This window comes from Nicotiana sylvestris, chromosome 7 (genome assembly GCF_000393655.2).
Source record: "Nicotiana sylvestris chromosome 7, ASM39365v2, whole genome shotgun sequence".
Lineage (NCBI taxonomy): Eukaryota > Viridiplantae > Streptophyta > Magnoliopsida > Solanales > Solanaceae > Nicotiana > Nicotiana sylvestris.
In genome coordinates, this window is record NC_091063.1 from 150811620 (window position 1) to 150835196 (window position 23577).

The following is a 23577-nucleotide window of genomic DNA, read 5'->3' on the forward strand; positions in this document are numbered from 1 at the left end:
TATCCAGGGCTACAAATTCAAGTTTAGAAAGATTTGACATTATTTAGGAAAAGAAAGTTCTTACCTTAGATACTTTCAAAATATTTGCTCGAGATGGTAGAGCTTCGTGCTGATAACGTGTTATGAAATAAAGACTATAAAGTAAAGACAAGTATAGAGAGAAACTGATATATTATTCGAATTCAAACTGATGTACATAATGAACTGAAATCTCTTCTATTTATAGAAGAAAGGAAGCTGCTCTGTAAGCTGCTACTACAAGCTGCTGTGTAAGCTGCTACTACAAGCTGCAGTGTAAGCTACTATAAGCTGTTGTGTAAGCTACTACTACAAGCTGATGTGTAAGCTGCTACAAGCTGCTGTGTAAACTGCTGCTGTACCAGATATGGATAATCTTCTACTGAGAGCAATATTTATCCATAACGGAGTACTGAATGGATAAACTTATTATATCCGGTATGGATAATCTTCTACCGGGGGTAATATTTATCCATAACTGGGTACTGAAAAGATAAGCTTATTATACCCGGTATGGATAAACTTCTACTGGGGGTAATGTTTATCCATAACCGGGTACCGAAGTGATAAGCTTCTTCAAGAAGCTTATTTCCAATATAGTACTAAATAGATAAATATATTTACGGTGGAGTCCCATATGGATAAGCTTCTTCAGGAAGCTTATTTACAACAGAGTACTAAATGAACATCCATAATATAATATATTTATAACAAACATCAACTTATTCTTTTATAAATTACAACATAATACGTTTCATAATTATTCTGCTAACAATTTAAAACTTTAAAAATCATATTTGGGAAAAAATATATTTGACTTGTCCAATGATTAGTGTGTAATATATGCATTAGAGGAATATTACCTATGGTTCTAGCGGAATTTCACAGAATATCCATTTACAAATGTACACGAAAAATCTGAGACCTGAAAACCAATTCAAGGATCGTATGCCCTAGAAATCAGCCAGAGTTTCAAAACTGAACATTTGATAGTGTAAGACTGACACTACAGTTCAGCCCTGGGGAACGATAATTGTGGAATTGGGGATTGTAATTGCGCCTATTGGTTTCGGTTAATGTTCCGAATGATGATTGACTCTTCACCGGAGGAGGAGCCGATTATGGCTACTCCTCAGGAACTTATTCTTCAGGTACTCGGTTAACTTGAAAACTCATATTGTTAATTTTTTGGTACTAATTTTCTGTGTATGAACTCCAATTATGTGAGCTTTACAATCTTAAAGGTCGACATTAGCGTAGAAATGGTCACAGCTCTTTGAATTTTGAAGATAGTGTGGAATGGATAATGATTCATTTAGTTGAAACCAACTAATTTGGGATTGAGTTGTAGTTGAGTTTAGGGGGGTGCATACTTTGGTAAATACCGAATTACCGAACCGAAATACTTAATTAATATGCATATACAATTCTCATATATATATATATATATATATATATATATATATATATCAAAGGCGAAAAGCGCAAAAAGGCTCTAAGGTCCGTTGGGGCTTTAAGCGCAAAGCGTAAATAAAGCATGGGCTTTAATGAAAAAAGGCGCAACTGGAGAAAAAGTAAAAATATGTATAAGTAGTCCAATACTAATAATTATAAGCATGAATAACAAATATACGACAAAAAAATTGGGAAAAAATTACGAAAAAAGTAAAATATCAATTGTTTAATGTCGCTTTTACATGATTACACTATTTAACAAGGAAAAGTATACCTTAGAGCCTTGATGAAATACTAAAGCGCACATAAAGCGAGGCGAAACGCTCAACATGTTTTGAGTCTCGCTTCAGGGCTTAAGCGTGCCTTTGACAACACTGATATATATATATATATATATACACACACACACTTTGAGGGACCCATAGCCCGACAAAAGTTTTATATACTCCCCACAAACTAGAAGAAGCTCGTGGGTGGCGAGGTGGCTTTGTTGCCTATTCCATTAGGAATTATTTGTACCAGTAACCGGTTTATGGACGAGTGCTCTTGGTGTGCTACAATGGCCGGGACAAAGGGTCGCGATTTACGCTTCAACAGGGTTATTCTATTCCACCTCTAATATAACTCAACAGTAGAGTGTCACCTACTCACCTTGATGTGGTGGATACCAAGAAAGATGTACGGTTCTAATGATACATATATAAATATAGATACTAATTATTTCGTTAAACTAAATATAAACTAGTAATAAAAGGCCTAAAATCCTTCAAACTAAAACCTTCTAATCTATACTACTAAATGTAAACTAAATACTTAAAGTATGCAGATTACTATTTACTCATTACCATCTGCCTTTAGGATTTTTTATGAGTATTTATAGGACATTGGGACCCCTAGATGGGTGAGAAGATGTCATGTAATTCCCCAAGTTCCATTCTTCTAATATATTAAATGGCTACTCTATTTTCAGTGTTACAATGTGTTATCACCTGTAAGTCGAAGAGAATGTGTGCTGCAAATCTTATTTGTATGCCACCTTCTCAATTTGTTTAACAGGATGACGTTGACACAATTCTCTACTGTATGTAAGTCAAAGTCGAACAAACCGCAGTTACCGACTTACCGTATTGCACAAAATCAAAACGAAACTTAAAATACCAGACCATACCGTTAACAGAAATTACTGAACCAGAATTTTCAAAACTGTATCATACCGTACTGTACCATGAACACCCCTAGTTGAATTGAGTTCTATGTTTTGCATAACATAACAGGAAAAAGGACATTAGAATGTTTACTAGAATTTTTTAGATGAAATTTCAGCAGGAGCAGCACATTATAAAATAGAAGAAATCCACTGATGAATGCGAATCAAATGGGTGAAATTATCTCACTTTTGTATTTGCTTTTGCCTGTTACTTTGTGTCTACAGCATGCTAAGTTAGGAGTGAAAAGAACTTCCAGTTGCACGAGTACATCAGAAATGGTCCTGTTTAAGTTAGGAGCTATATTTTTATACACCCTAGATGAAGGTTGACACAATTGCTTGGAACTGGAGTCTCACAAGAGATCTAGCTCCTACTCCTAGGTGGTTTAATGGAAGATAAGGGAAATGATGATTGGTGTGGGTTGAGAATCATCACTTTCTTAGCAGTAATTAGTGGTATTTATGCTGTTGAAGCTGGCCTATAACAGATCATATATCCTAGGGTTATAAAAGTCATGTGATAGTTGGGGTCGAGGTGCTTTCTAGGTGTACTCTTGTTGTTTGTTATCAATGGTAATTCACAGTGTTACCAAAAAAGTCATGTGATCTCTGAACTCAAAGATTGTTGAATTATGGGAAGTGGTTAGGAGCTAAAAGGAGAGTATTTAAGATACTAGGTGATTTGATGTTGTGAAGAGTGATGTAAACTGCTGAGGCAAAATGGAGGCTTGGACCTAATTCTTTTGATGTAGGGCTATTTCTTTGCAAAACTGTGTCCAATTTCACACTCAAAGGAGGACCACAAGCTCGGGGTTCGACAATTTATAAAGTTTCAGCTTGTTTCGTAACCGCAGTTGACTAAATATCCGCCGAGGTTGAATCACAAGGAAGAAAGATGGTAGCATAGGGTAGAGTAGATTCGACGCTATGACGAATGATTATGCAACATAAAGGGTAATGTATGTTGATTAGCTATGAGGTAAGCAAATACATTGTAGGAGCCTAGGAGGAGTGGTTTATGTTTGGAGAGAAGGAGAAATGGAAGACTTAATTAATGGTGGGATCTTGATGACCGGTAAGATTGTATGATTTAGATAAGAGAAGCCTATTTAGTACTTGATGACCTGAAGATGTGTAGAGTACAAGAAAATTTTGGTGAGCGAAGTGAAGGTTTCTAGGACCTTGTTGTCTCTATCCTTATAATCTGATGGGAGTAATGTTATTATTGTTATAGTGAGTCTTAAAATTGATATTCTAGGGTCATGAAGTTACAGTCTTGTTGAGCTCCCCCCCTTCTTTTCTCTTTCATGCTGTTTAGTCTCGTATGACAAAAATTCACTAACTAAAAAATAAAACATCATGGTTTGGCATCTTAAAAACTAGCAAGAAAAGATCTATTTATATCCAAATAAGCCGGTTCAACCAGCTTCAAGTGAATTTCTGATGAAATTACCGGACTAATATATCTTTAGTGTCTCAAAGTTGATAAACTTAAAATGTACTAAACTAAAGATAAGTTATAGATATGGGCACACTTACTTAAGTTCTCTATAAAGTTGTCTGCCACTATATTGTACCTTGGCTCTTACCTTTCGCTCCATATTTGTGAAAATATAATGAATCTTGTCCTCAAGTTATATATTGCTACAACTAAAGCACCCAAGAGTCTGGAGATTGTGATTCTCTTATCAAATGCATGGGATTGAGGCATTTTTTTTTGTTTTTTTTTTGTTTTTGGACTAGTTTGAGGTGTAGCCGTGTAGTTGTTGTTACTGTTGTTGTATATTTTTTACCCAAAAGGTCTGACATCTTATACTCAATTTCATTTGTCATATGATGGAATTTGATTTGCGTAGGGAGTTTTTTAACTCTGATTTGTGTTTATGATAGTAGTTTTGGAAGGAAATATTAGCCAGTATTATCAAAGGCGAAAAGCGCAAAAAGCTCTAAGGTCTATTGGGGCTTTAAGCGCAAAGCGCAAATAAAGCGTGGGCTTTAAGGAAGAAAGGCGCAAATAGAGTAAAACTACAAATATGTATGTGTAGTCCAAGACTAATATCTATACGCATGAATACCAAATATATGGACAAAAAAATTGAAGAGAATTTACGATAAAGTGAAATATCAATTGTTTAGTGCTGCCATTTCAGGATTAAGCTTATTGGCAAGGAAAATAATGCTTTAGCACCTTGATGAAAATACTGAAGCGCCCGTTAAGTGAGGCGAAGCGCTCGACGTGTTTTGAGCCTCGCTTTAGGGCCTAAGCGCGCTTTAAGCGCGCCTTTGATAGCATTGATATTAGCGTAACAGATAAACAGTTTATTTGATGGAGAAAATCTCACGTTGAAGTTTAAATTTGCATGGTAAATGCATTTGATTTTTTGGAACTTGTGAAAGTTGGACAATTGATATTTTTAGAAGTGACTGAAATAGTTGGCGACGTCCCAAAAATATGTCAAATAACTTGGAAGTTGGGAGAGGGGAGGGGGAGGGGGAGGGGGGAGGGGAGTCTCTTATATCTGTGGAAATGAAATGAGATGGGTAGATCTTCAATTATTCTGCTTCCCAGGCAGTTTTATGTGTTAGGAAACACTAAGTAGAGCCCGTCACCCAAGTCAAAAAAGGAAAAAAAGAGAGGCTAATAGAATATCTAATGGATTATCATCTAAAAGTCAAATAGTTCATGACTCTTTACTTTGTCCATGGGAAGGATGAATTTGCGCTTCATTACTTATTCCATCGACCATCTTCTGCCTTCTGCTTTTGAAGGTTGTTTCATTTTTTTCCCTTACTAATATGTTCTTATATTTATATGTTTTTTCATTCACCAAGATATGCAACGGTCTGAGTGTTGTACGGCGATGCTATTTGTTGCTCTGTTTATGTGAATTTGGATTATATACTTTATTTTTTTTAAGTGGCTCCTGAAGCATTATTTGGGGGACAAAATCTGAATGCTTCCCTGTGGTTTTCATAATTTTGATGTTACCCACTTTATGCTTCATGACAAAATATGGCTCCTGAAGCATTATTTTTGGGACAAAATATAAATGCTTCTTAGTGGTTTTCATAATTTTGATGTTACCCACTTTATGGTTCAGAAGTGCTGTTTATCCCTCTCCAGGCACAAAAATACTCTGGAAAATATCCAATCAATCAACTATCCAACTATTTCTCAATTAAAAAAAATCAACTGTCTGAACAATTGTGTGTTAACTATGGGGAATAAAATGAACAATCAGTGATAGTGGTTTCTTATAGATCTGCGATTTTCAAATCATCTTTATAACCTTTTAAAGGTGGGTGGAAGTAAGTAGGCCAAATGAAGCGTGAGAAGCTTTTTACTCCTTACTCTATATGTGTGCGTGTTGTGTGTAGAAACAAACATTGATTTTTTTTTTCCCGAGAATGGTATAAAGAGAAATAGACACAGATATACTCATGCACTTCACACACATACACGCACACACATCTCTCCCCTGTCTGTTATTAGTCCAAGATGAGGGGTTTGGAAATGTTATTTGACTTGTATTCTTTGTTATTGTCAGAGGCTTGAGAATCTTGGAGTTCCTGCAGCAAATTTGGAGCACCGGCAGCCTGGTTTAATTGTTTATGTGAAGAATAATAAGTCTCAAATTGGAGAGCTTGTCTCTGCTCTTTTGCCAACTAATGCAGAGGAAATGGACGGTATTTTGGATCTGCAGATAGATTCTCCAAAATCCACAGGCAGCTCAGCCATTAAAGATTTATTCCATGAAAGTATGATCTGGTTACAATGGTTGATGTTTGAAGGCGAACCAAGAGGAGCGCTAGAGCAACTAGCGAGCTCTGGTCAGCGTGGTGTTTGTGGGGCTGTTTGGGGGAGTAATGATATCGCGTACCGTTGCCGTACATGTGAGCATGATCCAACATGTGCAATATGTGTTCCATGTTTCCAGAATGGAAACCACAAGGACCATGATTACTCAATCATATATACGGGTGGTGGCTGCTGTGATTGTGGAGATGTATCTGCTTGGAAACGTGAGGGATTCTGTTCCAAGCATAAAGGTGTGGAGCAGATAGAACCTCTTCCGGAAGAGTTTGCTAATTCTTTGGGCCCCGTTCTTGATTCCTTGCTGTCTTGTTGGAGAAAAGGGCTCCTATTTGCGGAAAGCATCTCTGAGCAAAGTCCAAGACTAAATAGTCATGCAACTAAATATAAAAGTATCACACATGAGTTGACATCAGCAGTGGTTGAGATGCTTTTGGATTTCTGCAAGAATAGTGAAAGTTTGCTTAGTTTTATCTCTAGAAGGGTATTCTCTTCAGAAGGTTTATTAGATGTTCTGGTGAGGGCAGAGAGGTTCATGATCAGTGGTAATATTGTGAGGAAGCTCCATGAATTGCTCTTGAAATTGTTGGGTGAACCTCAATTTAAATATGAGTTCGCTAAAGTATTTCTTAGCTATTACCCAACTGTTGTGAATGAAGCAATAAAGGAAGGTAATGACAGAGTCTTCAAAAAATATCCACTTCTCTCAACATTCTCTGTGCAGATATTAACGGTGCCTACTTTGACCCCACGTCTTGTAAAAGAGATGAATCTTTTGACCATGTTGCTGGACTGTTTAGGGGACATACTTATGTCTTGTGCAGGAGAAAATGGTAGATTGAAGGTATCGCTATGTTAATTTGATTTCAGCCATGTGTAAGGAATGATAATTATCTTGTTTTTTCTATGTTAGATTACAACAACAGTATATTGGTGATGTTTAATTATAGTAGCTTGTCTCTCAGACCCTCTCTCATTCTTCTTTCAGACATGTAGAAGTTACCTTTAATAACATGGTTGTAGTTCTTGGATGGAAATAATTGTATGATACATTTTGTAAAATCTAGTATGGTAGGCACTGACTTTTCACATGAAAAATGGACAGATTATGTATATGCAATGGAAATATAAAAGCTTGTATAATGAGTTCATAGTGGATACATATGCTTACATAATTTCTTTATTTTCTGTTGTACAAATACAAGTATACTTGTGCATAGATGTTTCGAGAGTTTGATATTGTAGAAGTTCTCACAGTTATTTACGGGACTGTTTATGTCTGTGTTATATTCACTTATGAGAAAAACATCGAAACAATATATGTGTGTGCTTAGGAAGTTCTTCAGATTTTGTTCCTTCCTTGAAGTTCTTGCTCTTTTAAAGTTTTCAACATTTGTTAATTTAAAAAGAAAAAAAAAACTCAGCTGCTAGCATTTTCTTTGTTTTTGAGGCTTTAGGCCTTTCATGAATATATAGCTAATCTGCAACTAGTTTATTCTGCAACAACCGAAATATCTTGTTTGATTTTCTTCACTGTTTAACTAACTTATGACAGGAAAAAAAAATGTTTACCTAATGCTATTTTAGCAATTGACTTAAAAGAGCACTATTACCTTGCTTGATGAAGTCCTTTGATTTTTTTTATAGGTCATTAAATGGGGAAATTTGTATGAAACTACTCTTCGTGTGGTTGAAGACATTCGATTTGTCATGAGTCATTCTGCTGTACCTAGATACATGATTCATCATCGACGGGATATACTCAGGACATGGATGAAGCTATTGACCTTTGTGCAAGGAATGAGCCCTCAAAAGAGAGACATCGGCATCCATGTAGAAGAGGAGAATGAAAATATGAATTTGCCTTTTGTTTTGGGTCATACAATTGCAAATATTCACTCTCTATTTGTGGGTGGTGCATTCTCTATTAGTAGCACTGAAGATGCTGATGATGCTCTATTCACGCATACACCAGATTTTGAAGATCAAGATAGCCAAAGACATGCAAAAGTTGGAAAGCTATCACCGGAAAGTTCTGTTAGTAGTGTGACCGGGAGGAGTCCATTGGAACATGCATCCGTGACTCCTGAATCAAAATCTGATAGTTCTCCGTTACCGTCATCTGTTCTATGGTTGACATTTGAGTGCCTGAGGGCCATCGAGAATTGGTTAAGGGTGGATAACACATCAGGACCTTTCCTTCACGTCTTATTCCCGAAAACAAACTCCAGTTCTGGAAATAATTTCTTTGCGCCGAAAAGAACACTTTCGAAGTTTAGAAGGGGAAGGAAAATTATTAGATCTCATAGTTCTTCAAATGGTATTAGAATCTCAAGTTCAACTGAAGATTCCAATAAGCAATATTCTTATCTGTCACTGAATGGTGGTATTGCCTTGGATTCTGGACAGAATTTGGCCCAAGAAACAACTGGCTTTGGAGGTGTTGATGACAGTATGCTTGAAGGAGATTATGACCTTGAGTTGGAAGCTCTCCGGGTGCTGAGTTTGTCTGATTGGCCTAATATAGCATATAAAGTCAGTTTGCAGGAAATATCAGTTCATATTCCACTGCATCGATTACTTTCAATGGTTTTACAGGGGGCACTCAGACAATGTTATGGTGAAACTGCCCTTGGTGGTAGTGGTTCCAATTCGTCATCTGCTATCTATCATGACTTTTTTGGCAGAATATTGGGAGGCTGCCACCCACTTGGCTTTTCTGCCTTCATTATGGAACATGCTCTCCAAATTAAGGTGTTTTGTGCCCAGGTGCATGCTGGAATGTGGCGTAGGAATAGTGATACTGCCATATTATCCTGGGAGTGGTATCGCTCTGTTCGTTGGTATGCAGATTAATCTTTATGCAATTCTTCATTTGGGCCTTGGAATTTGGAGTTCCTTTATGTGCTAATTTACTTGAGATTTAGTGTTCATAGACATTGCGTCAAGTCTTTTCTCTCTTATACTCTCTGTGCAGGTCTGAGCAGGGTCTAGAGCTTGATCTCTTTCTGCTCCAGTGTTGTGCTGCACTAGGCCCATCCGATCAATACGTTACTAGGATTTTAGAACGTTTTGAGCTCTCAGATTACTTATCCTTGAATCTTGAACGCTCTAATGAGTATGTATCTCATCTCTTATCTGTCTTCTATGAGTTTCGTTATCTATTTACTGTTTGCTTCCACCTTGTTAAGCATAAAATATTATTTTCTTTAATTTGATGGTATAATACTACAGAATACCCAGAGTACATAAGTTTGATTTGCCACTTCGCTAATGTCATAAAGGGTGATATACTAATATATGTGATGTGTATCTAACTAAGCAAAACCAATATCCTCTCATTAGCACTGATGCTGCCATTAGTTTGTTAATATCGGTGTGTTATATCTATGTGATTCTTATCAGTATTGCTTGATTTATATAATTGCATTCAACAATGGCTAAATCATTATAATAGGATTGATTTCTAAGAAACAAATCCTTATTGGTCAGAAGAAGTGATAAATGATGGGTACCAACCAAAAGAAAAATATGGTAAATGTTGATGGCTACCAACCAAAAGAAAAAAAAAAATAGTAATTGTGATGGGTTGATAGATATATTGTGGATATCTGAGTTATTATGTCCATCTTCCAAATAGATTCCTCAAATGACTTTTAAATTCATTAGTTATGCATGTGAGGCTGGGTCACTCTTAACTTTTCCGAACATATGTTGATGCACCATTACTTTTTGTGTGTGTGTGTGTGCTTTTTATTTAAATCCACCTAAATAGATGCAGGTTAAGGCTTGGCTATACCCATTCCTTGTAAGCAATAGGACAACAAATTGCAAAATGAAGGACAAGCTTATATGCCTAACCTCCTCAAATCAAATTAAGAGGGGACATACTCACCCCTTCACATTTTAATCCTTTATCCATATTTAGTAACACAAATTTATTTAGCAAGGATGCCCTTGAACTCTTCCTCTGGGAAGAAGACTGCCAACGTTCTCATGTATGTATGTGTCAGTTTCTTTCCTTAAAGGGATGGGAGATTTGTTTATTCCAGAACAGCAACAAGGTTTGGTTTGGCGGAGGGAGAAGGCCAGTAGATAGACGGGTGGGAGGGTTGTCTCCTTGACTTGTTACATTGGGTCCAGTGTCTTCCACAAGCAGAAAAGGGGTACTTGTACATAGAGTTTCTAGGGGAAGCACAACAATAAAATCTTACTAGTTATAGTACAAGTAGTTCGTTTTCAGAAATGAAATTGCACATGCTAATGTACACTTACTATTCTTGCATATACTCGTTATTATTGTTTGTTGTTATCCCTGTGTTAAAAGGCGCAGGTGTGATGGGAGGCGCTTTACATGACACGAGGCGAGCATAAGCCTCGAGGTGCCGGGCATAAGCCCCATGAATATTTAATTCTTAACATATTATCACTCCCTCCGTTTCAATTTATGCGACATATGAGATGGGTAGGAATGTGTTTCAGTGTGGGTGCTAGATTTAGAACACATATGAGATGGGTAAGAATTTGTGTTCGATTTTCTGGAAATAAATATCCGGCAAATCTAAAATTCATAGTGAAGCAAAATTGGAGAGGTTCGCTGGAAATCGGGATTAGTGAAGCAATTCATCGGAGAAAGAGAGATGGTGGAGCAGTCCCGAGGAAGGTGGAACTTCGAAATTGGAGACGTGCATGATACACATGCACAACATTAATGATAATTTGTATTTAAAAAATGTGCAAAAAAAAATTCTCACTTTTAGTGAATACACAACTAGATTATATGAATGCCGTGGCTTTCATGGTTGATTAGTACTTAAAATGTGCTCTGACTTGGGAAATGTGCCATTCTTATTTTTCTCTTTCTGACTCTCTCTCTCCGGCGAGTCTTTCTCTTTGGTATCTCTTCTTTTTATTATGGGAGGGAAAACCTTTTTCATTTCAGAGGATAAGTCATTTGAAATAGTTGAAGAAAGTGAGGGTCCAGACAGATGGTTCCTTTGGATAGAACGTGGCCGGAGATTCACAAGCCAAATCAAAATCGACGAAGAAAATTTGAGATGGGTATGCGAACAAATGCAACAAGCTTCACGGGGACAGGGGAAGTTATACAGAAGATGGGGAGGAAGATTCAAGCCTTTATCTACAAGGTTTATCAGAACTACAACAACTATGGCAGATATCTCAGAATCGAAACATGGGTTGGGGAAAGGAAAAAAGCTATCATCGTACCCGAGTCCAACTACAACTGGGGTTGGGAAGATATAGCTGGGAAGATTTTACATTACTTGGGGGAAGTCACTGTTAGTTTGATAGTTAAATAGTAGTATATAACCCTAATCCCATATGTATTAGGAGTAAGACATGTATTATATAGGGCTCATTGTATCATTGTCAATTTTTAATCAATAATATATTTTCTCCCGTGCTTTCTTACATGGTATCGGAGCCAGGCCCATCCCAATTAATTGTTATCAATGTTGGGCCCCCATTTATATTGTCCACGCTCCAGTTGCAGGCCTGGGCGTGAGGGGGGTGTTGAGTTGTGTCCCACATCGGTGGATTATGAGTATCCTGGTCTCCTTATATGGTCTTGGGCAATACTCACCTCACAAGCTAGCTTTTGGGGTTGAGTTAGGCCCAACGTCCATTCTTATCATGGTATCAGAGCTTCAGTGAGAAAATTATCGCTGTGCATCATTCCAGCGACTTCCGGGAAGAAAGACTTCGTCGCCGTGCAATTTTCTGGCGACTTAAGAGGTTGTCCGTAACAAAATCACTTTCCGTTAATGTTGTGCAAAAAACCAACGCCACCACAGGGTTCCCAAGGCTTAGGCGACCAAACCCCACCAAAGATCTCCGGCAACCAACCTCTCACGCGCCCTCACGAGCGGATCAGAAGTCTGTTTTTCCGGCGAGTTTTTCCCACGCGCCGACGCGTTTGGCCTTTTCCCGGCCAGATTTCAAATTTTTTCCTTCAGACAGCCTGTTCGCGTGGCCTTTCCGAGCCTACCCATCAAGTTTACATCAGATTCCGACGACTTTTTTATTTTCCGGCGAGCTATAGTGTTTCCGGTGAACAGTAATAGTGAAAATAGTGATTTCCAAACAATTTTCTGACCTTTTCCGGTGTGAAAATTATAATGTCATTCTTATTAAAAGCCTTAGAATCACAATTCGTTGGATCAAATGCATTAAATCCAATCCAGATGGTTTCTTTATCGGATTATATTGTGTTCCTTCAGTACAAAGCACGTAAACAGACATCATCAGGATTAGCCTCCGTTGTTCCAACAAATAGTAGCATGACTTGTGTCTCCCAATCTTCACCTTCTGAGTCTTGGGTCATTGATTCAGGTGTATCTGATCATATTTCTGGTAACAAATCTCTTTTCACTAGTATCTCATATTCTCAATCTCTTCCAACAGTCACAAAGACCAATGGGTCTCAAGCCATGGCAACTGCAATAGGTCAAGCAAGTCCACTTCCTTCCTTACCTTTAGACTCAGTTCTTTATGTTCCTGGTAGTCCTTTTAATCTCATAGACGTTAGTCATTTAGCCAAATCACTTAAATTTGATGTTTTATTCCTTGATGACCTTGTTTTTATACAGGAACGCAGTACAAGGCGGATCATTGGTACCGGACATGAATCAGATGGACTTATTATCTTATCCTTGCAAAATCACATGGGCTCGCATATTGTCTTCCTCCAATAACTTGTCCTGTTACTGATTCACCAGATTTATTACATAAACGGTTAGGACATCCCAATTTGTCAAAACTTCAGAAAATGGTACCTGGCTTATCTCACTTGTCCACTCTAGAGTGTGAGTCGTGTCAGCTCATTAAGCATACTCGCTCCCATTTCCCGCGGCGTCTTGATAATCGAGCAGAGTCACCTTTTATTTTAGTCCATTCAAATGCGGTCCTAGTCGGGTTAGTTCTACCTTAGGATTCCGCTACTTTGTCAGTTTCATTGATGATTATTCCAGGTGCACTGGATATTTTTGATGAAAAATCGATCTGAGTTGTTTTCTATTTTCCAGACCTTCCACGCTGAAATTCAAGATCAATTTGGGGTTTCTATCCGCACATTTCGTAGTGATAATGCCCTAGAGTATTTGTCTTCCCCATTTCAGCAGTTTATGAACTCCCATTGGATTATTCATCAAACATCATGTCCGTACACATCCCAACAAAATGGGGTAACTGAGAGAAAGAATAGACATCTTATTGAAACTGCTCGTACCCTACTCATACAATCTCATGTTCCGCTGCATTTTTGGAGGGATGCAGTTCTTACATCTTGTTATCTTATTAATCGTATTCCATCTTCAGCTATCCAAAATCAAGTTCCATTCTCTGTCTTGTTTCCCCACTTACCTTTGTTCTCTCTTCCACCCCGTGTCTTTGGGAGTACGTGCTTTGTTCATGGCCTTACTCCAGGAAAAGATAAGTTAGCTCCTCGTGCTCGTAAGTACATATTTTTGGGTTACTCGAGAACGCAAAAGGGATATCGATGTTATTCTCCTGACCTTTAGCGATTTCTTATATCTGCTGATGTTACCTTCTTTGAAACCCAATCATACTTCACTATTCCAGTTCTACCAACTATAGCTCCAGTGCCACCACCTAGTCCAGGTCAACCTTCTACAGCTCCACCACTCCTGACTTATCATCGTCGTTCGCCCCGAACATCAGGCCCAGCTGATTCACGTCCTGCACCTGACCCTGCTAATACTACGGACTTGTCTCCTCTTAATCAACCGATTACACTACGAAAAGGTATACGGTCCACACTTAATCCTAATCCTCATTATGTCGGTTTAAGTTACCATCATCTCTCATCATCCCATTGTGCATTTGTGTCATCTTTGTCCTCTGTTTTCATCCCTAAGTCTACAGGTGAAGCACTGTCTCATCCCGGATGGCGACGGGCTATGATTGACGAGATGTCTGCTTTACATACCAGTGGTACTTGGGAGCTTGTTCCTCTTCCTTCGGGTAAATCGACTGTTGGTTGTCGTTGGGTGTATGCAGTCAAAGTTGGTCTGGATGGCCAGGTTGATTGACTTAAGGCTCGTCTTGTTGCCAAGGATATACTCAGATATTTGGACTCGATTACAGTGATACTTTCTCTCGTGGCTAAAATTGCATCAGTCCGCCTTTTTCTATCCATGACTGCTATTCGCCATTGGCCTCTTTATCAGTTGGACATTAAGAATGCTTTTCTTCATGGTGACCTTGAGGATGAGGTTTATATGGAGCAACCACCTGGTTTTGTTGCTCAGGGGGAGTCTAGTGGCCTTGTATGTCAGTTGCGCCGGTCCCTCTATGGTATAAAACAGTCTCCTCGAGCCTGGTTTGGTAAGTTTAGCATAGTTATTCAGGAGTTTGGCATGACTCGTAGTGAAGCTGATCACTCTGTATTTTATCGACATTCTGCTTCAAATCGCTGTATTTATCTAGTCGTTTATGTTGACGATATTGTTATTGCTAGCAATGATCAGGATGGTATAGTAAGTTGAAGCAACATCTCTTTCAGCACTTTCAGACTAAGGATCTGGGCAGATTAAAGTATTTTCTGGGTATTGAGGTCGCTCAGTCTAGCTCAGGTATTGTGATCTCACAATGGAAGTATGCCTTACATATTCTTGAGGAGACAGGAATGACAGGTTGTAGACCTGTTGACACTCCGATGGATCCGAATTCTAAATTTATGCCAGGACAGGGGGGGGAGCCTCTTAGCGATCCTGCAAGATATAGGCGGTTGGTTGGTAAATTAAATTACCTCATAGTCACTAGACCTGACATTTCCTTTCCTGTGAGTGTTGTGAGTCAGTTTATGGATTCTCCCTGTGATAGTCATTGGGATGCAATTGTCCGCATTCTTCGGTATATAAAATCAGCTCCAGGCAAAGGCTTATTGTTTGAGGATCGAGGCCATGAGCAGATCGTTGGATACTCAAATGCTGATTGGGCAGGATTACCTTCTGATAGACGTTCTACGTCTGGATATTGTGTCTTAGTAGGAGGAAATTTGGTGTCTTGGAAGAGCGAGAAACAGAATGTGAGCTCGGTCTAGTGCAGAAGCAGAATATCGAGCAATGGCTATGACCACATGTGAGCTAATTTGGATCAAACAGTTGCTCAAGGAGTTGAATTTGGTGATATTAGTCAGATGAGACTTGTGTGTGATAATCAAGCTGCTCTTCATATTGCGTCAAATCCAGTGTTCCATGAGAGAACTAAATACATCGAGATTGACTGTCACTTTGTTAGAGAAAAGATACTCTCGGGAGATATTGCTACAAAAGTTGTGAAGTCGAATGATCAGCTTGCTGATATTTTCACCAAGTCATTGTTACATGTATTAGTTATATATGTAACAAGCTTGGTACATATGATTTATATGCACCAGCTTGAGGGGGAATGTTAGTTTGATAGTTAAATAGTAGTATATAACCCTAATCCCATGGAGACAAATTGCAACTGAAACTGGATATACAACAAATGGCAAAGGTTGAAGAGATGTCATGGAGACAAAAATCAAGATGCCTGTGGCTCAAAGAAGGAGATAGGAACACCAAGTTCTTTCAGAAAATGGCAAACTCTCATAGAAGGAACAACTGCATAAACAAGTTGTTAATTGGGGAAGAAATCAGTGAAGACAAAGATGAAATCAAAGCAGAAATCCTAAGGTTTTATCAAGATCTGAACACGGAAAATGAGCATTGGAGGCCTAGTGCTCGCTTTGAAAACCCGGCTAGCATAACAACAATTGAGAAAGTATGGTTAGAGAGAACATTTGAAGAAGAAGAGGTCTTGGCAGCAACTAATTCATGTGCACTAGATAAAAGCCCTGGCCCGGATGGCTACACAATGGCATTCTTTCAAAGAGCATGGGAGTTCATCAAAGCAGACATTATGGGAGCTCTGAATTACTTTCATCAACATTGCTACATGGTCAGGTCTAGTAATGCTTCATTTATTGCATTGATCCCTAAAAAGAAAGGTGCAATAGAACTTAGAGACTTCAGACCTATAAGTCTCATTGGAAGTGTTTACAAGATATTGGCCAAACTTCTAGCTGAAAGATTGAAGACAGTAGTTGGGAGTTTAGTATCAGGAGAGCAAAATGCATTCCTAAAGAACAGACAAATCGCAGATGCATCACTAGTAGCAAATGAGTTGCTAGATGGGAGGTTAAAGAGTGGGATTCCTGGAATTTTATGCAAGCTGGATGTAAAGATAGCTTTTGACAAAGTCAACAGGTCTTATTTACTAGCAATGCTGAAGAATATGGGTTTTGGTGACAAATGGATCAAATGGATTAGATTCAGTCTCACTACAGTTAAATACTCTATCTTAGTGAATAGGACTCTAGATGGATTTTTCTCTCCACAGAAAGGGATAAGACAAGGAGATCCACTTTCTCCTTTTCTTTTCATCTTCGCCATGGAAGGATTGAGTAAAATGTTGGACAAAACCAAGCAAATGCAATGGATTGAAGGGTTTACGGTGGGCAATAGTGTAGCTAACTCAGTCATAGTGTCACACTTGCTTTATGCCGATGACACATTAATTTTCTGTGGGGCAGACAAAATGCAGGTACAATATCTAAACCTGACACTTCTCTTTGAGGCTATCTCAGGGCTGCACATAAATATGCTGAAGAGTAAGATCTACCCTGTTAATTTGGTAAAAAATTTGGAAGAATTGGCTGATATCATGGGCTGTGACATTGGCTCCTTTCCAACAACTTACTTAGGTCTTCCGCTGTGAGCTAAGTACAAAGCTGCTGAAGTTTGGAGTGGAGTTATTGAGAAGGTGGAGAAAAGGTTGGCTACATGGCAAATGCAATATTTGTCTATGGGTGGAAGACTGACACTAATTAATAGTGTTTTGGATAGTCTCCCAACATGTATTATGTCGCTCTTCCCTATGCCAATTAAGATACAAAAGCAACTAGATAAGATAAGGAGATCATTCTTGTGGGAAGGCAACTGTGAAGGGCACAAATTTCACCTGGTGAAATGGTCCAAAGTAATCATGCCAAAGAAGCAAGGTGGTTTGGGCATCAGAGATTTAGATAAACACAACAAAAGTCTACTCATGAAGTGGTGGTGGAGGTATGGTCAGAGAACGACATGCTTATGGAAGGAGGTAGTTAATGCTAAATATGGTAAACATGACCACCGGGGAACTAAGCAGAGTAGAGCACCACATGGGAGTCGGTCTCTGGAAGCATATCAACAACCTGAAAAATGAATTCTTTCAAGAGGTGTCCTTCAAGATTGGAAATGGAATACTACAAAATTTTGGAAGGACAAGCGGCTTCATGATGCACCCCTCAAAACATCTCACTCTAGCCTTTACCAAATAGTTAGTGAACCTGACTCCACAATAGCACAGAACAGAGCAGGAAACGTATGGGACATTCACTTCAGGAGGAACATACAGGACTGGGAACTTGGTGAACTCTTCGACCTGTATAGTATACTGGAAGGCTTCACAACACCAGATAGCCTCAGGTGGGGCAACTCCAGCAAAGGCATATATTCAGTGAAGGCAGGATATAACAAACTATGTTCAGCTAATGAAGTGATTGAGCATTGGCCGTGGAAGCTGATATGGAAATCAAAACTCCCTACAAAAGTAATGTGTTTTGCTTGGACAACTATTAAAGATGCTATTTTGACCCAAGATAATCTATGCAGAAGGAACTTTCAGATGCTGAATAGATGCTACATGTGCCAACAAAGCTCAGAATCAGTAAATCATCTTTTCTTACACTGCCCAGTGGTAGCAAATATATGGCATATGTTCCTATCAGTTTTTGGAATTAGCTGGGCAACTCCACAAAGCATAAAGGTAGCAGTGGAAAGTTGGAACTCTTGGAAAGTTGACAGGGCCATCAAAAAGATCTGCCAAATGATCCTAGCATGCATTTTTTGGTGTATATGGACAGAGAGGAATAACAGATGTTTTGATGGCATTTCAACTCTCAACTGCACCCTGAAGTCTAAGTGTTTGATGTATCTGTTCAATTGGAATAATCTAGCCCCTATAAATGATGTAATTTCCATGTTACATTTTATTAGCTCTCTCACTATGGCTTAAAAACCAGTTTTTTCCTTTTGGTTTTGGTTTGCTCAAAGCTCTGGCCTAGATTTTTGTATTTAGGAGCAAACTGAACCTCTTTCTTGTACTCTTTGCATCTTCTTGATGCCTTTAATGCAACATCTTACTTCATAAAAAAAAATTGTATTTAAAAAAGAATTTTAAAAGGCCTCAGGTTATGGGTAATGAAGTGGAGAGAGTTGGGCCGAGTACTAACGTGAATAAAAAAAGCCCAAAGGCCAAGTCAACAGATAGAGGGACCTTAGTATGGACAATGAAACAAGATAATAGGCCCGGTCCTAATAATCAGGTTGACTCAAGTTCTGCCCTTCATTATAATCAGAGTTACGATTATGGCTTACCATCTTTACCAGGTAAAGGCCCTGTGAATATCGAGATAGAGGCTGTTGAGAAATTCCGTCTTCAAAAATGTCGGGAACTAATAATCGAATTCTTGAGGATGGGCAGTAAAGGAAGAGAATTTTGGTCAACCAATCAGCGAGCAATCAGAGGACGACATGATTACTGAAGAAGATAATCATGTACGTTTCGAATTATATTTTTATTTTTTTTGAATTATTTTTAGCCGGATCCCCGCACCCGTATCCGTACTAGGAGCCATATCCCCGAATCTTAGAATTTACGTTTTGAAGGATCCGACCACTAGATCTGCACCCCTGTCGGACACCTGCACTCGTGTCCGAACAACTTAGTATACTGGAATGTCAGGGGTCTTAATGATAAAGAAAAGAGGAGGATCATAAGAATGCTGGTGAGAGATTAGAAAGCTGATGTCTTCTGTTTTGTGGAGACAAAGATTAAAAAAGTTAATAATTCATGTGTTAAAAATTGGTGGTAATAGATGGGTGAAATGAAGGTCTATAGAAGCTCAAGGTTGAAGTGGGGAAATTATTATGTTCTAGGATAAGAGGAGATGGAGATGCTTGATGAGTTAATTGGGAAGCACTCAGTATCAGTTTTTCTGGAAGAAGTTAACACTGGTTTTAGAGGTCTTGTTACCAGGGTCTATAGACCATGTGATAGAAGGGGCAGGAAGGAGTTATGGAGAGAACTTGCTGATATAAGTGGATTGGCTTCAATGCTATGGGCTATAGGTGGAGACTTCAATGTTGTTAGATTAAGTGATGAGGGGAAGGGAAGGGCTAGAAATACAAGGTCTATGAGAGATTTTTCTAAATGTATTGAAGATTTAACTCTTATAGATATGCCACTACCTGGAGGCCAATTCACTTCGTTTAGAGGAAATAATAATAGTTGCGCTTCTACAATTGATAGAAATTAGTGAAAAATGAATGGGATGCACATTTCAAATTCATTAAACATAGGGTACTCCCAAGACCTACATCAGATCACAGTCCAATCATACTGGAATGTGGTTACTGGAATAAAAGAAATGGCTACTTCAAATTCGAAAACATGTGGCTGGATGTGGAGATTTTTGTGAACTCGTGGAACAATGGTGGAGTTATTATGAGGTAAGAGGAAGACCAGATTCAACATTTATTAAAAAACTTAAGCTGCGGAAAAAGGATATTAAGAAATGGAATAAGGAAGTATTTGGAAGAGTTGAAGACAGGAAAAAGAAAGCACTTGGAAGATTGGAGGAGCTGGACCATCAACAGTGTGGTGTACAAGGTGTTGCCGAGTTAAAAACTGAAAAAGAAGGTATCTACAAGTAGTTGGAGGAAATTGCAAAAGCCGAAGAAACATCGTGGAGGCAAATGTCTAGATGTCTATGGGTGAAAAGGGGAGATAAAAACACAAAATTCTTTTACAAGATGGCTAATGCACATAAAAGATTTAATACCGTTGAGAAGTTACAAATTGGGGGTAGGCTGCTGGAAATGATCATATTAAGTAAATATTTTATCTGCGGCTGAAGATAAGAAGTTTTCGTCATGATCAAACTTTTTTCGATCAATTCTCTACCACTGTCTATTCAACTGCAAAAGGAACAAAAAGAGGAACATTTGCTGGGTTAAGTACTTAATAATTTGATCTGTCGCTGTGCAACAAATTTTAATTACCACTTAGAGGGTGTTTGGATTGGTTTATTTTAAGTGCTTATTGGCTTTTAAGCACTTTTTTAGTTTGTGTGGTGTTTGGTAATGATAAAAAGTGCTTAAAAGCACTTAATTTTAAGCATAAAAAGTACAAAATTAATCCAAAAGCCAAAAGTTGGGTATTACCAACTTATGACTTTTGGCTTTTAGCTTAAAAACTACTTTTTATAAGCCAATCCAAACACCAGTACTTTAGAAAGTGGTGGTTTTCTAATTTTGATTTGAGTTACCATCAGGTGTTGTTGGAGAAACCACTGTTGAAAGTGCATTATTTCATTCTATGAGTGCGTATACAATGATGTGAATTCTACTTTCTGTTTTGAGGAACTTTCTCATTAACAAGTACTATAAGAAAGTATTTTTAATGTAACAATCATTTCCTATTTTAAGAATCACATGAGAGAGTTCTTTCTTCGACATCTGGAAAGTTCAAGTAGCTTTTAAGTAGATAGGTTAAAGAACGTACAATTTTCGTAAAATGGACCAACACTAAGATTCACATAAAAAAGTTCTTTTTCACTGTTCCCAACAGTAGAAACACTGTATAAGGGACCCACATAGGTGACCAACTTTACTGTACATAGATTCCTTATGTTTTCTTTTTCTTTCTATAAGTAGAGGACCTCTCTCATTCGGAGAGGCATGAGAAGAATTCCCCTCTCTCTCTTGAATCTCTTTCTAAACTTGTAAAGTCTTTAGCTTCTTCATTTTGTAAATCAGTTGAAGTAAATAAAAGTTTCGAAGTTCAGTTCATAATCTCAAGGGCCTTGCTTCCCGGCCTTAAAGGTATTTACTTATTTATTTTTCTTTCTTTAGTATTTTATATACTTAGTTTCTCTCCCCAGTCGTGACTATGTTCGGATAAACGGATTCATATCTATGTTGAAGATCTAACTTCTCTTGCATGTTAACTATGAAAAATCCAGACTCTTTCAAAATATAAAGAAATTTTAATCTAGTTTCTTGGCTTGGTTCCAAGATGGTGGTACAGTCGACTCTGGTACTACTCTTATTGGCTTTGCCTTAATGGTTCCGTCTAGCCAGCTGTGACACTATAGCCTGCTGAAATTGTCAAAAGGGCTCTTTCTTTCACAGTTAGAACCGCTAGACACATAGGCTCAATAAGAGTATGTATTGGACCTAGACAGACCCCTTGCTTGGGTAAAAGGATATATCCTTCCATACAGTCATTAAAGCTATAATAAAATTCTTGTATATTTAGAATCTTTACTGGTCGTGAGGATTACCGCCAACCTTTAAAGGTACTGAAACAGCTAGATCTGGATGGCCGTGCGACGACCGCCCGCCTACCCTGATCCTGGTGTAAATGGTATCAGAGCCTAGGAACTTTCATGGTAAATATGTAATAGATCTGAACTATTCAACATCAATATGAAGCTTTTGGAATGGATGTGAGAGAAACAAGTACTAAAAGTGCTAGATTTGAAGAGGTAGATATACCTCAAAACCTTGATTTGTTAAATAAATGGACGATTCCTAAAGTTTCTATAAAAACCATTTATGATTATGGTTGGTTTGATAAAGTTTCTTCAAAACAATTGATAAAAACGACTGAACAGTCTATGATGTTAAATTCTTCTGAACAGACTATTCGTTTGTTAAACAAACACGATATTGACTTATATAAACATCATTATCATTACTTGCATATTGGTATGGTTCAAATTGCGTTTAAACCTTTAACCCTTGAAGGATTACCAGAGACCTTTTTAGCAGCTCTTAGAGAAGCTAGAAATCTGAATTTCAGACAGTCTCTGATGGGTTCGATTGAATCTACTGTGGCCTATGGTCCAGCATATTTTAATACTCAACCCAATTTGCAACTTTCTCTTTCTGATGTTAATATTTTTGATGCCTTGACTTTAAATGTGAAAACGCATGGTTATAATTATGCGCCTGGTTTGAACTTATATGTTTATCTTATAGGATATATTTCAAATTATTGTCAACTCTAAATCTTCAATGTAAGTTATACGATACATCGGATCAGACCATATTAGTAGAAACCAATTTTGCAAGGTCCAAGGTCACCACTAGGAGACCTATTAGGTGGGAAGAAATTAATTTCCCAACTACTTAGACTTTAAATTCGGTTATATCCCCAAGTTAAATTACTAATGACTTGTCAAATACTGATTGTTCGCATGTTACTCAAAACCCGGACGGTAGGATTTGTATTCAATTTGATGATAAGTCTACTATTTATAATAGACGCTCATTTTCTAGTCATAGACTTTTACCTGCTATTTAACATATTTCTCCTGTTGAACCAGTCTATGGTCCAGCTCGCAAGCGCGCAGCCTCATTACACACTATAGTTAGTGATAAGCCTTTTGAAAGGGTTAAAATTAACCCTCAAACAAATATTGTTCAGGATAATGATAATGTTTCTGATAAGGATATTCCTTCTGTATCCGAAATGGATTTCGACCCCAACGATACTTAATGATTCCACACCAAATTGATTTTAGACCAGGTTCACGGGCAAGAAAATATATTCAAAAAGAATTTTTAGTGATAAATGGAGCCAGTTTAAAACTTGGTTTTTTGATGCTTATAACAAAGAAGATTTAAATAGTATTTCTCAAGAATTTTACGAAAATTGTGCTTTGCATAATCAAATTATGTATTTTGTTCCTTGATTTATAACAACTTATTTGCCTCTTTATATAAAGGTGTTAGAAAGATCTTATAAAGATGGGAGCGATAATATTACTAAAGCCATTTACCCTCCTCAAGCCCCCTTTATTTTACCTAATAATACTGGTATTACCTTCACTGCTTTTCAAAAAATTTGTTGACGATAATGTTGCAGCTGTTAGTATCACAGAAATTAATAAATTGATTTCTCAAAA

The 23577-nt window shown here is 37.9% G+C and overlaps 1 protein-coding gene across 3 annotated transcripts in view; it reads left to right on the forward strand.

The window, feature by feature from the left end:
- The first annotated feature begins 855 nt into the window (after nt 1-855).
- Nucleotides 856-23577, forward strand: part of LOC104246779 (E3 ubiquitin-protein ligase PRT6-like) — a 45212-nt gene continuing 22490 nt past the window's right edge. For all 3 annotated transcript variants that reach the window (XM_009802659.2, XM_009802661.2, XM_009802660.2), the window contains exons 1-4: nt 856-1169; nt 6229-7338; nt 8142-9337; nt 9472-9612. In XM_009802659.2, the coding sequence (XP_009800961.1) occupies nt 1095-1169; nt 6229-7338; nt 8142-9337; nt 9472-9612 (2522 nt within the window). In that variant the 5' untranslated portion in view covers nt 856-1094. The remainder of the gene's footprint in view (nt 1170-6228; nt 7339-8141; nt 9338-9471; nt 9613-23577) is intronic.